The sequence below is a fragment of the Narcine bancroftii genome, chromosome 3 (assembly GCF_036971445.1).
Source record: "Narcine bancroftii isolate sNarBan1 chromosome 3, sNarBan1.hap1, whole genome shotgun sequence".
Classification (NCBI taxonomy): domain Eukaryota; kingdom Metazoa; phylum Chordata; class Chondrichthyes; order Torpediniformes; family Narcinidae; genus Narcine; species Narcine bancroftii.
The window spans coordinates 63,992,771-64,005,980 of NC_091471.1; the positions used below are offsets into that span (position 1 = coordinate 63,992,771).

The 13,210-nt window shown below is 37.8% G+C and overlaps 1 protein-coding gene across 2 annotated transcripts in view; it reads left to right on the top strand.

Moving 5' to 3' along the window:
• Window positions 1-9,104, top strand: part of LOC138756127 (inter-alpha-trypsin inhibitor-like) — a 64,831-nt gene extending 55,727 nt beyond the window's left edge. For both annotated transcript variants that reach the window (XM_069922780.1, XM_069922778.1), the window contains exons 4-6: window positions 3,179-3,241; window positions 6,821-6,899; window positions 7,637-9,104. In XM_069922780.1, the coding sequence (XP_069778881.1) occupies window positions 3,179-3,241; window positions 6,821-6,899; window positions 7,637-7,694 (200 nt within the window). In that variant the 3' untranslated portion in view covers window positions 7,695-9,104. The remainder of the gene's footprint in view (window positions 1-3,178; window positions 3,242-6,820; window positions 6,900-7,636) is intronic.
• The last annotated feature ends 4,106 nt before the right edge of the window (window positions 9,105-13,210 follow it).

Genomic DNA, 13,210 nt, shown 5'->3' on the forward strand with positions numbered 1-13,210 from the left:
AGTAATAATGATTGTTTAAGCTCCTCTCCACCTTTTGCCCTTGACTTCTACTTTTATTCAGGTAATGTCATCTATCATAACAAATACAAAATATTTGGAAGATTCCCCAATGATTAGAATTTGATTCACTTCCTTTTTATATGGTTGCAAATCTTTATAAGGGCTAGTCTTCTCTCTATGGAGAGAGGGGCAAGACTTTATGTGAGGCTAAGAAAGTAAATGCAAATCTTTGAGACACGGACTTAGTGAATAGTTGGAGGAATAGAAAAAAATGTGAATGAATGAGGATCAAGAGGTAATGAAGATAAAGGGGAAAATGTGCAGTATGAGGTGGGAAGGCGTATGTATGTTAGTCAAGAAAAGTAAAGTGTGCTTGGGAAATTGATGTAACAGGCTGTAGCATATAATAAATTGGAAAGAAATTCAGAAATTGGCAAGTGAGGGAGGTGAAGAAAGATGATTTTCTTGATTAAGAAACAGAGTTATAGATATGAGGTTGGGAAGTATTAGATTGTTGTGAAGGAGTTTTATATAAAGTCGGCACAATAATGTTCTAAGGTCTGTCTGAACAGGAGAAATCATGTCATCTATGAAAAGTAATTACCAGTGTTTGGTTTTTAAGTTGAACCCAGGATCTGGAATGATTGCTATTGTGTGCCCTTTCAAAAACTTACTATCTGGTGATTCTATTGTAGATATGTTTTAAAACTCTCCTCTTTCATTGGGACCTTTAGAGAGGTACTAGCTAAGTAGGAAGCTACATTTTAACTTATCTCTGTATCTAAAAAGTCTTCTATAGTTAGGAGCTGTGTCGCCACTTCAAGGACTGATAGAAATGCCGCAGAAATAACATGTATCACGTAAGTCTTTGCAGGTGATCCAATGTTACAAGGTTCCTTTTCCATTCCTCAAAATATTCACTGGAAAATTAAAATGCCCTGGGATTCAACCATATATGTCAACTGCCTTGCATTACAACTTAACAGACATCCTGTCCCTGCCCAATACATTGTCTAAGTTTGAACAAGACACAATTATTCTGAGTTGGAACAAACATAAAGCAAATTGCCATCAAATTTGCATTCAATGTCTTGATTGACCTCTGTATACATTCTTTGCGAAATAATAAAACACTATTCACCTTTCCCTTTGAATTTCTGGGATTTATGGAAATTTTATGATGAGCGATGCACCATCAATTACTCAAATGACTGTTGTAGAGAAACCAATAGGCTTTTATTCACTTAAGAACACTGGCACATCCACACTGTTCGATTGTCCTGCTCTTAGAGCAGGGAGCTGTGGAACAGTCACCTTTATACAGGAGCCTGTGGGGCGGGGCCACAGATACAACCAGATATTTATATAAACAGTGGTTTACCATAACGATCTAGCTAATTATTTCTCATTTTTCTCCCCTTCTAGTTATTTTTCCCTTCCAAGTATTTATGATTTGGTTACTAAATATAGCTAGCACATCTTTGGTGTGGTTGGTCCTTCCTATAAGTCACAACTAGACCTGGCTGAAACTCAAGAAATGTAGGTCAAGCCTGTTTGAGTAACTTTCAACATTTGGCCATCTTAAACTATTTAGCTAAAATGTGGTGTACAACTGATTAATCCAGTGTAGTAGAATGGCTCATTTTATTGTACTGTATGATAGAAATATCTGCTTTATTTAAAATGAATGAAAAACATTCGTGAACTTGGCACAATTACTTTTGTCTTATGATGCTTATCATTCTAAAAGAATGTTAGAGACTTTCTATAAAGGAAAGAGGTAGAAGCTATAAAAATAAAATAACAAAAGCTATCAGACCAATTTTGTTCTTCTCTGGATATGAACATTCAATATTCCTCAGAGGCAGAGGGGAAGGGAACAGACCAGTTATGCCAGTCCAATACATAAAAGTGCTCGAGGAACTCAACAGGTCACACAGCATCCATGGAAAGCGATGGGGGGTTGGTGTCTTCTGCTGAAACCCTTCATTAGGAATGCCTAGATTCAGGCAAATGCCCAACTAAGAAGATGGGGAGAAGGAGAGGAGAGGAAGGGAAGGAGCACAGGCATGCAGATGATACATAGATAAGATGGGAAGGGGGAAGGAGAAAGGAGCTGAGCAGTGATAGGAGAGGGGGTGAAGGCTGAAAAAGATGCTGTCTGCTAGGAGAAATGTAGAGAAAGGGATGGAGAGTTGAAAGGAGGAAGGTGTGGGTGATAGACAAGGGGAAAGGAAAGGAGTCAGGGGATAGGGGAGAACAAGGGAGGGGCTTACTGAAATTGGAATAGTCGATATTGATGACAACTGGTTAGAGTCTGCTGATACAGAATATATATAAGGTGTGGCTCCTCCAATTTATGTGAGGCTTCACATGAAAGGTGGAATTGGATGTGGAATTTATGTGGTTTGCCACTGGGAGGTCTTTAGTATTGCAGTGGACAGAGGGAAAGTACGTAATGAAACAAACTCTAAGTCTGTATCCAGTCTTATCGACGTAGAGGAGGTGCACTGGAATCAGTGGATGCAGTAAATTACCCCTGCAGATTCACAAGTAAAGTGTTGTTTCACTTGGAAGGACTATTTGGGGGTGAGATTGGTGATGAAAGGAGGTGGTGTGCCATTTCTTGAAGTCATGGGGTAAGGGTGGAGGCAATTGGTGGGAAGGGACAAGTGAGTTGCAGAGAGAGGAGAAGAAGATGTGTCTGGCAGTGTGATGCCATTGTAGGTGGAAAAAATTGCAGAGAATAATACATTTTAATGGAGATTGAGAGGGTGGTAGGTAAAGATGAGGGGAACCCTGTCCTTGTGTCTGTGGGAGAAGGGGCTATGGCAGATGTGAAATAGAGGAGATGCGAGTGAGGACTGAATTAATATCAGTCAAGAAGAAGCCATTTTTTTCTGAAGGAGAAGGACATCTCAGATGTCCTGGAATGGAAACCCTCATCTGGGAATAGATGTGGCAGAAACAGAGGGACTGAGAGAAAGTAATCAAATCCTTTCTGGAGATAAGGTGGGAAGAGATGTTGCCAAGTTAAACTCAATGAAGATTTTCCAAACGTTTCATAGTTAAAGTTGGTTTAATCAAAATTGGTGAATAATAACAAGTGAACAATGAGAAAAAAAATATAAGCAAAGGAAAAAAGAAAGATCTCCACTTAATTTGAGGTTTTTTTTAGCTCCTCAGGGGCAAGGACGTCGCTTTTTAGATGAAGAAATTGTAACAACCCACAGAGATGAAGGTACTGTTAAATTAGATATCAATGTTATTATTGAGTTTTGAAATGTATCTCATGGAAACATAACTTCCTTTAAATATTGTTGAGAACATAAAAGGCAAGTTTCTGAAGTGACATTTCACAGGTATCACCTACTCTTTGGTATTGTCAACGAGATTGGGTGAAAGAGACCTGCCCAAGAAATTATTATTGTGTGAAAGATATCAAGGGGTATGATAAAAGTAGATTTATGGGCTTGATGTTCAGATCAGCCATGAACTAAATGAATGATGGTCAAAACACAGACATGTCGGAGGAACTCAGCCAGTCTTGCCATGTCCATAGGAGGTAAAGGTATCAGGCCTGAGCCCTTCCTCAAGACCATCTGGTTCCTGCAGCATTTCTGTGCTTTGACTACAATCACAGCATCTGAAGACCTTCTGTGTGTTCACCATCCACCACCCAACCAAATGAATGATCGAACAGGCTTGAGAAAAGATCTAATGTTATTTCATATCATCTGTTTTATACTGTACAATGCCTATTCTAGTTATTTTTCCCTTCCAGATATTTATCATTTGGTTACTAAATATGGCTAGCACATCTTTGGTGTGGTTGGTCCTTCCTATAAGCAATGTTACTAACCATTTCATTCTCTGTAATATATCTACTTTGCACGGAGAGCTTAATGAAAAAGCTATTTCAAAAAATATCCAACAGCAGAGAGCATATTCTGACCATATAATTTAGAAATACAACACAGTAACAGGCCCTTCAAGTCCATGAGCCCACAGCACCCAATTACACCCATGTGACCAATTAACCAACTAACCCATAGGCCTTTGGAACATGGGAGTAAACTGAAGCAACCAGAAGAAACCCACAAATGTTGTCACAGAGCCAATAATTGCAACACTAAAAGTAGCCATATGACAGTTTATAATATGGAAACAGGCCATCTCAGCCCTCCAAATCCATGCTGGTTCACTCAAACAACTCCGCTAGATTCCCCCGCCTATTCTCCACCCATAACCCTCCAGCCCCCTTTTATCCATGTATATATCCAGCCTCCTCTTAAATTAAAGAATTGACTCTGCCTCAACTATTTCCTCCGGAAGATTATTTCATTCAGCCACCACTCTCTGAGTGAAGAAGCATCCTCTAATGTTTCTCCTAGAATTTTTACCCCTTACCCTCAACTTCTGTCCTCTTGCTTCAACCGCTCCTGCTCTTAGGGGGAAGAGTCTACTGTCATTTAGTCTATCTATTCCTTTCATAATTTGAAACACCTCTATCAAATCCTCTCTCAACCACCTATGTTCCAATGAATAAAGTCCTAACCTCTTCAATCATTCTCTGTACTCTAGGTATTTTAAGCCAGGCAACATCCTTGTAAATATTATCTGCACCCTCTCCACCTTATCTATATCCTTCCTATAATTTGGAGACCAGAACTGAACACAATACTCCAAACCTGGCCTCGCCAATGCCTTAAACAGTCGCAGCATCACTTCCCAGCTCCTATACTCTATGCTATGATTTATGAAGGCTAACATACCAAATAACTTCTTAACCACCCTGTCAACATGGGAATCCACCTTCAAGGAACCCTGCACCATAACTCCAAGATCTCTTTGTTCTTGTGCATTCCCCAAAGTCCTATTTTGATTATTTTTTCCGAAATGAAGCACCTCACACTTCTCTACGTTAAATTCCATCTGCCATCTTTCAGCCCAATTTTCCAGACAAACCAAATCCCTCTGTAATCCCTGAAAACGTTCCTCACTATGCACCACTCCCCTATTTTCATCTCGTCTATGTATTTACTTACCCAGTTAACCACCCCATCATCCAAATCATTAATATAAATTATGAACAACAGGGGACCTAACACCGATCCTTGAGGCACGCCGCTCATTACAGGCTTCCATCCTGACAGACAGTTGTCCACCATGACTCTCTGCTGTCTATCCTCCAGCCACCTCTGAACCCATCTTATTATTTCTCTATTAATCCCTAGTGTCTAAACCTTCCTTACTAACCTTTCATGTGGAACCTTATCAAAAGCTTTGCTAAAATCCAGATAGACTACATCAACTGCCCTACCTTCATCTACCTTTCTTGTCACTTCTTCGAAAAACTCAACAAGGTTTGTCAAACATGACTCCTCCCCTCCTTCACAAACCCATGCTGGGTGCTCCTGATCAATCCCTACTTATCTAGATATTTATACACACCATCTCTAGAATACTCTCCATAACTTTCCCTACCACCGAAGTCAAGCTTACAGGCCTATAATTACTTGGCTGACACCTCGTGCCTTTTTTAAACAATGGAACTACATTAGCAACCCTCCAATCCCGTGTCACCACACCCTCCTCCAGTGATCATTGAAAAATCACTGACAGTGCCTCCGCTATTTGCTCCCTGACCTACCTTAACGTCCTGGGGAAAATCCCATCAGGACCAGGAGTCTTATCCACTTTTACTAACCCTAGAAGCTCCAAAATCCTCTTTACTAATCCCTATCTTTTCCATAACTAAGCCATTTGCCTCACTTATCTCACATAGTCCAATATCCTTTTCCTTCGTGAACACAGATGAGAAAAAAAAATCATTTGATATCTCTCCCATCTGATACAGTTCCTCGCACAGTTCACCGCTCTTATTTTCCAGCGGTCCTATTCGACCCTTAACCCTCTTTTTACTATTCACATTTCTCTAAAATCCCTTAGGATCTAAACTCAATTTACACTCCACAATAATGAGTCATTTTTACTTCATTTATTTTGCACTTAAACTGATTGTGCTGTTTTGTAATTTTATCTTTGTATTTTAAATTATAGCTTACATCTTACAAAGAAAATTGACCAATTTTTAGGCAATTCTTTACAATAAGTAAAACTACAAATTTATATTTTTCATAATGAAATATTAAAAATTTACATTTCTTAGCATTTTTCTCTTTTTCTGAACATTCCAAGCATTTAATTCAAGTTTAATTTTATTATCATCAGTCTGTACATATACAACAGTATGAAACAGCTGTTCTCCGGCCCACTGCGCAGACACATATGCACACAGTACCCAGCATATTATATTCACATAGATACATACATCCATACAGATATAATTTAAAATAAATAAATATGAATATTTGGAATTGTTTACTCTGCTACAGGATTCTATTCATCAATATCACAGCTGTCATCAAATAATTTCTTAAATATAGTTATGATAATAATGTACAAATAAAGCAATCAAATTCTGCACAGCAAGATTAAATATGAGACTAAATAGATAAAATACTTTTGATGAGGGTAATTAAACAGAAATCATGGCTAACACTCAGAGAGAAGCCTTCCTTTCATCATTAAGGTTGTGTCACAGGACCCTCTAAAGGCACATGTGAAGACAGGATTGCACTCCTTTAGCAAAGGACAATCAATTCCATTTTGGCTAATTTCTCTTTTCTTTTAATAGAATAATCATTATCTTTATTAATAAGCAGAAGGGGAATACAGTGATTTTTTTTGTGTGTCTCACTGGCAATGTAATTTATTGAAACATCTCTTCTTAAATTTACGTTCTTTCACTTTCCAGGTGATATTGCTGCAATTGTGTTCGGATGTCTTTTTGGCATCGTTATCATTGCCTTTGTGGCTGTAATTGTAATTCAGAGGTACGTCATACTGATTCCAACTGAACATCAATAATTTGCAAACATTCGTTAAATTTCATGTTGTTTAGCTATATTAGAAAAAGCAATCATGAACAGGTGCCAGTGGTGCAATGCTTTGCATTTCAAAATGCTTCATCTCTTCATTTGCCTTTGGGGAAGATAACTGTTGGAATAGTATGTGTAAACAAAGAGTGGGTCCACATTGGATAGATTAAACTCAACTGGGGGAGGAGAATTGAAAAGGACTTGAAAACATCACAGCAAATCTGAAAATGATTAGATTTCCTTTTTTTTGGAGATAATTGTATATCTCAGCAGGTTCTCAGCTCCTTTTTTGCACATGGCACCTAAAATTACAGCTAAGTAGGAAGGCAACAGGCAAACAATGAGACGTCAGGTAGCATCCATATGTAGCGATAGCCAGTCCACATTTTGGACAATCGAGGTCATAGGGTTCTCTCCCGATTGAAAATTAATTAGTACAGTAGCTGCAAGGCAAATAGATCCTTAAATATTTGGAAGAAAGCGTGATGCACATTTTTGATACGTTTATTTGTGAGCCATCGTAAATGCTTTTTCAATAAACCGATTAGTGGCTTTGTTCATAAAGTGTGGGAGAGAATTTTATCTGATCATATTAATTAATATTCAACCCATAATGTTTAAATTACAATGTCAACATGACCATCATTACTAAGCTATTTTAATGTTATATGATACATACCTTTTCTTCTTAGGAAAAAACATAAAAGTCAATCAAGGAAATCAAAAAGCACAGAACTGGAGATGCAATAAAAGAAAATTCATCAAGTTCATGAAACAATATCCATGTCCTGAAGACACGTTTGCTATTGTTGGTTGACAAGTTTCCATGATCCTTTATTTTGAATAATGATTTTGTACATTGACTTTTTTTAAGCCAGAAAACAACAGAGTGTTTTATGCCATAAGTAAAAATATCTCCTTGTGATCCTCTTTCATAAATGCAAAGGTTGTAATTCAAGTGTTTTATTACTAGCAATGAATTGTATCATAATGCTTAAATCCATCACTGTAATAACAATGAACTGTACAGACTGTGCAAAATGAAAGACAAACTGGAACTTCAATATGCTTGCTTAAATATGTATTGTTGCCAAAACTTGGACAAAATGATGGCTTTAACCCCAAATGTGGTTTGATACTTGGGGCATTACTATTTTGTGAGGTAAAAGTAATCCTTATGAACTACCTCATAGGTATCATATTGTTTAATAAAAAAATAGAGCAAAAAAGGTGTATTTGAACTCTTGAGTTTTGAGCTGAAATAAATTTAAGATATCTTTAGTTTTGTAAATTCAGATTGTAAAATAGCCATATAAGCATAACCCACATAGCATCCACATTTTAGTACATTTAAATCCAAAATGAGAGTGTTATTTCAACAGTTTTTAAAGCATCCAGTAAAAGAAATACCATCAATATCTTATACAAAGCAATATTTATATTAAGGTTGTGAAATGTAACCAAGATAAAATACATAGGATTAGTTCTTTATTGTTACAATCCTTTCCTCTTTGTTAACTATGAGAACAGAGAGAACACCAAATTTGGTCCCTTTGAACCTTTAAGGCAGAAGAACATAGTCCTAATTGACAAATATTTACTGATATCGCTGAAACATGCTGTTCATATGCTATCACTCCCTCATTCAAGTCCCTTTGAATTTGTATCAGGGAAAGTTCCTGAACTATATCTATATTATATCTAGGACATCTTTCTTGTTCAAATCATGCCCAACTGAGAATTGGGGAAAAAAATGGTCAGGTAACATCCATGGAAGGCAAAAGATAGTGGATGATTCAAGCCAAAACCATAATCAAGAATCAGAGTTTCGACCCGAAATATCAACCATCTGTGGCTTTCCAGATACTGCCTGATTCACTGAGTTTCTCCAGCATTTTGTTGGTTTCTTGCCCTAATCATTCAACATCAAGCATTCCAACATCAAGCATTCCTGCTTGTGAAGCAGGCAAACAGGATAAAAATGGTACAATCAAAAGGGAAGATAGCCTGGAAAGTAATTGTGGACTGCGTTGATGACAGGTACAGAGACAGTAAGTAGAGTGTAAATGAGTATTTTACATCATATCTTTGGTAATTTCATATAACATTTGGTGCCATATTATTTGTAGTATTGTACTTTTATTGCTTTCTTTGTAGCCTTTGGTCAATTTCAATAAATGTTTTAAAAGAGTTTGGTTTTGTGTTGCTCTTTTAAACCTTGACTATTTTTAATCCCACGAGACAGGACTGGTCAAACTCAAAATTGGTTTAAAAACACACACCTGTAATAGACTTCAAATTGTGTAATTGGTAGACAGAGGTTCAAAGAGAGATGAATTATCTCAACTATTTAAAGTTGTAATTGAGCAAACAGAGAAAATGTGATGCATTTCCAATTCTTAGCAGTGCCAATTAGATAAGCATGTTTAAAAGATGAGAGTTTATTGTCATATACATTAATAAAATGTAGAGTTGCACTGAAATTCTTACTTGCTGCAGCCATACGGGTATGCAAGATACAACAATTATCTGTGTATATACGGTGCATAAGATGATCAGAAGCATTGATTGTATGGATGACCAGAGGCTTTAGCCCAGGGCCAAAATGGATAACTTGAGGAGGCAACAATTTAAGGGCTTGGGAGTAAGTAATGTGGGGGATGCAAGAGGCACATTTTCCCCACACAGAGAGTTGCGGGTACATGGATGCGCTGCCAGCAATGTTAGTGGAAGCACGTACACGAGGATCTCTTAGGTGTCTATTAGATAGGTACATGGAATTGAGAAAAACTCAATCATCCAGATTGTTGATATAAATGATAAGCAATGGGCTCAGCACTGCTACCTCAGCAACTTTACTCACAGGTCTCCAGCCAGACTCTCTGGTTTCTTCCACAAAGCCAATGTTTTATCCAATTTACCATCTCCTCCTGAACACTGAGCAACTGAACCATGACATCCCCCATGTAGGACTTGGTGAAAGTCCTTACGAAAGTCCATGTAGACAGCATCCAGTGCCTTCATCAATTTTCCTGGTAACCTCCTTGAAAAAACTCTAAGATTAATTCAACAACCTATCACACTCAAACCCATGTTGACTATTGATTATTAGTCTCTGTCTATCCAAATACTTGTATATCCAGTCTCTTAAAATAGCTTCTAATAACTTATTGACATCAGGTTCACCAGCCTATCATTTTCTGGATTATTAGAGCCACATTAGCTATCCTCCAATCGTCTGACAACTCATCCATGGCCCAGGACATTTTTAAATACCTTTGCTTGAGCCCTTGCAATTTCTGTACAAGCCTCTGTCAAATTCTGAGGTTAAATCCTAGGTATTTATCCACCCTCCCTTATTTGCCTCAAACCAGCAATCACCTTGTCCTTTTTAATCTGTATTGAGTCAATGACCTCACCTCTGTTTTGTTTCACTTCTACAGACTCTTGTGTCCATCTAAAGAGTAAGTACAGATGTAAAAAATCCTTTTGCTTTTAATCTATCTGCAGAAGCCTTTGGGATTTTCCTTCACCTTGTCTGCCTTCTACTAGCCCTCCTGATTTCCTTCTTGGTTGATAGCTTTTGTACATTTACCGTATATACTCATGTAATAGACAATCCTGTGTAATGATCAACCCACCCCTTTTTGGCCCAAAGATCCTGAATGTGTCATCCTTTATATGCGGAGAAACCATTTGACTATGAGGAATGGAGGTATTTATTTACAATTTTAGAAAATTTAAATTTTGGTCCAAGTTTTATTACACAGATAGAATTACTGTACTTGTGCCCTACTGCTTCCAATCTCACTAACTTTCAACAGTTACAACCTTTTAATCTCCTATGGGGAACTTGTCAGGGGTGTCCTCTAATCCATTACTTTTTGATTTGGCCGTAGAACCGTTAGCAATTGCATTTCGAAGCAGCGATTACATTTTAGGGATTTGGAGGAAGAGAGTGCAACATGAAGTTTCCATTGATGCAGATGATCTTTTGCTTTTCATATCAAGTCCTGAAGCCTCCCTACCTTCTATGTTGTAGTTTCTTAATTTAGTCAGTTTTCAGGATACAAACTAAATTTGCATAAAAACAAACTCTCTCCTGTGAATACAATTGCATCAGTGTATACCAACTTTCCTCTTAAAGTTGTGAAAGAGGAATTTACTTATTTAGATATTACAGTTACAAAAAAACATAAATGTCTTTTTAAAGAAAATGTCCTTCATTTATCGCAGTGGTCACCCTTGTACCCACCTTTGGTGGGCCACATTAGCCCCATCAAAATGAATATCTTGCCTAAATTTTTTATATATTTTTCAGACAATACCAACTTTTATTCCTAAATCTTTTTTTGACTCCTTAGACTTTATTATATTGTCCTATATATGGAAGAGTAAGCGACCTTGATTAAGTAAAGTTCACCTTCAGAAATCTAAAAGTGGAGGTATGGCACTGCCTAATTTCTAATTTTATCACTGGGCGGCTAATATTCACAACCTTATGTTTAGGATACACAGTTAAAAATCTCTCCATTCCAGCTTTTCCTGGATCCTCACTTCCTTCATCTTTAGATAAATCCTTTAGTTGTTGGGCACACTATAAGGATATGGGCCCAGTTCATAGAACATTTTGGATTTTATGGTTTTTCTCTTTCAAACCCTATTCTATCCAATCATTTCTTCCAACCTTCCTTGCACAATTCTGCATTTCAAGAATGGTATAGACTGGGTATTAAGTCTTTTAAAGATCTTTCCATTGATAATTGCTTTGCATCATTTGAACAACTTTCTAAAAGTTAAATCTACCTAAAACTCTTTTTTTTAGATACTAGCAAATCTGACATTTTCTCCACTCTCAGATACCTATCTTTCCTGGTCTACCTGATACAAATATTGTTGATGTGTTTTTTTTAAAATTTACAACCCACTCTTAAAGGTTTAATATCTGTTATTTATGATAAGTTGGCAGGTTTAAGATCTGCCCCTCTTGATGAAATTAAGGCCAGGATTTAAGCCTTTCATTGTCGGATGAGGTTTGGATTTTAATCCTTAAATTGGTTAATTCAATGCCCCTTTGTGCCCATCATTCTTTGTTGCAATTTAAAGTTATGCATAGGGCTCATATGTCCAAAGCTAAATTACCCTGTATCTATCCAGATGTAAATTCTTGTTGCGATAAATATAAGAGAGATGAGGCCTCTCTTATTCATATGTTTTTGACATGTCCTAGCCTTGAAAAATACTGGAGGGATGTTTTCCAAACTTTATTCTTAATCCTTCATTTAATTCTCGAACCTAACCCTCTGGTTGCTCTCTTTAGTACGACTGGAGAAGACGACATCCATTTTACCCCAATTAAATCTTGGATTCTGTCTTTTGCCTTTCTTTTAGCCAGATGTGCGATATTACCAAGACGGAGGGATGCCACCCAGCCAACTTATGCTCAATGGCTGAGAATATTAATTCTCGTTTAACTCTAGAAAATATTTTTTATTCTGTAAGTAATTTAGACATAGGGTTTCAAAACCTATGGGGACCTTTTCTGAGCTACTTTCAGAACCTCTAGTTTTATTATAAAACTTGTCTTCCAACATATATTACTCCAGGCATAAGGCATACTTTAATTATAGAACTTTTTTTTTAAACTTTATTTATTCATTCAAAAAACTAATAATATATGACATATATAGCAATTAAACTGAACATGAACTTTTATATATATAGCCACACTGACCACCGGCAGGTTCGCTGCAAGCTCAACCTTCACTTCAAGCCAAAGCCCAGGAACAATAAAGCCCCCAGAAAGAGGTTCAATGTTGGAAACCTGCAGTCAGACGAAGCGAGAGGAAACTTCCAGGCAAACCTCAAAGCAAAGCTCGACGTTGCAACCCGCCTCACGGACCCGTCCCCTGAAACCCTCTGGGATCAGTTGAAGACGACCATACTGAAGAGGTACTGGGCTTCTCCTCCAGGAAAAACAAGGACTGGTTTGACGAAAACAGCCAGGAAATCCAGGAGCTGCTGGCAAAGAAGCGAGCTGCCCACCAGGCTCACCTTACAAAGCCGTCCTGTCCAGAGAAGAAACAAGCCTTCCGTCGCGCATGCAGCCATCTTCAGCGCAAACTCCGGGAGATCCAAAATGAGTGGTGGACTAGCCTCGCCAAACGAACCCAGCTCAGCGCGGACATTGGTGACTTCAGGGGTTTCTACGAGGCTCTAAAGGCTGTGTACGGCCCCTCACCCCAAGTCCAAAGCCCGCTGCGCAG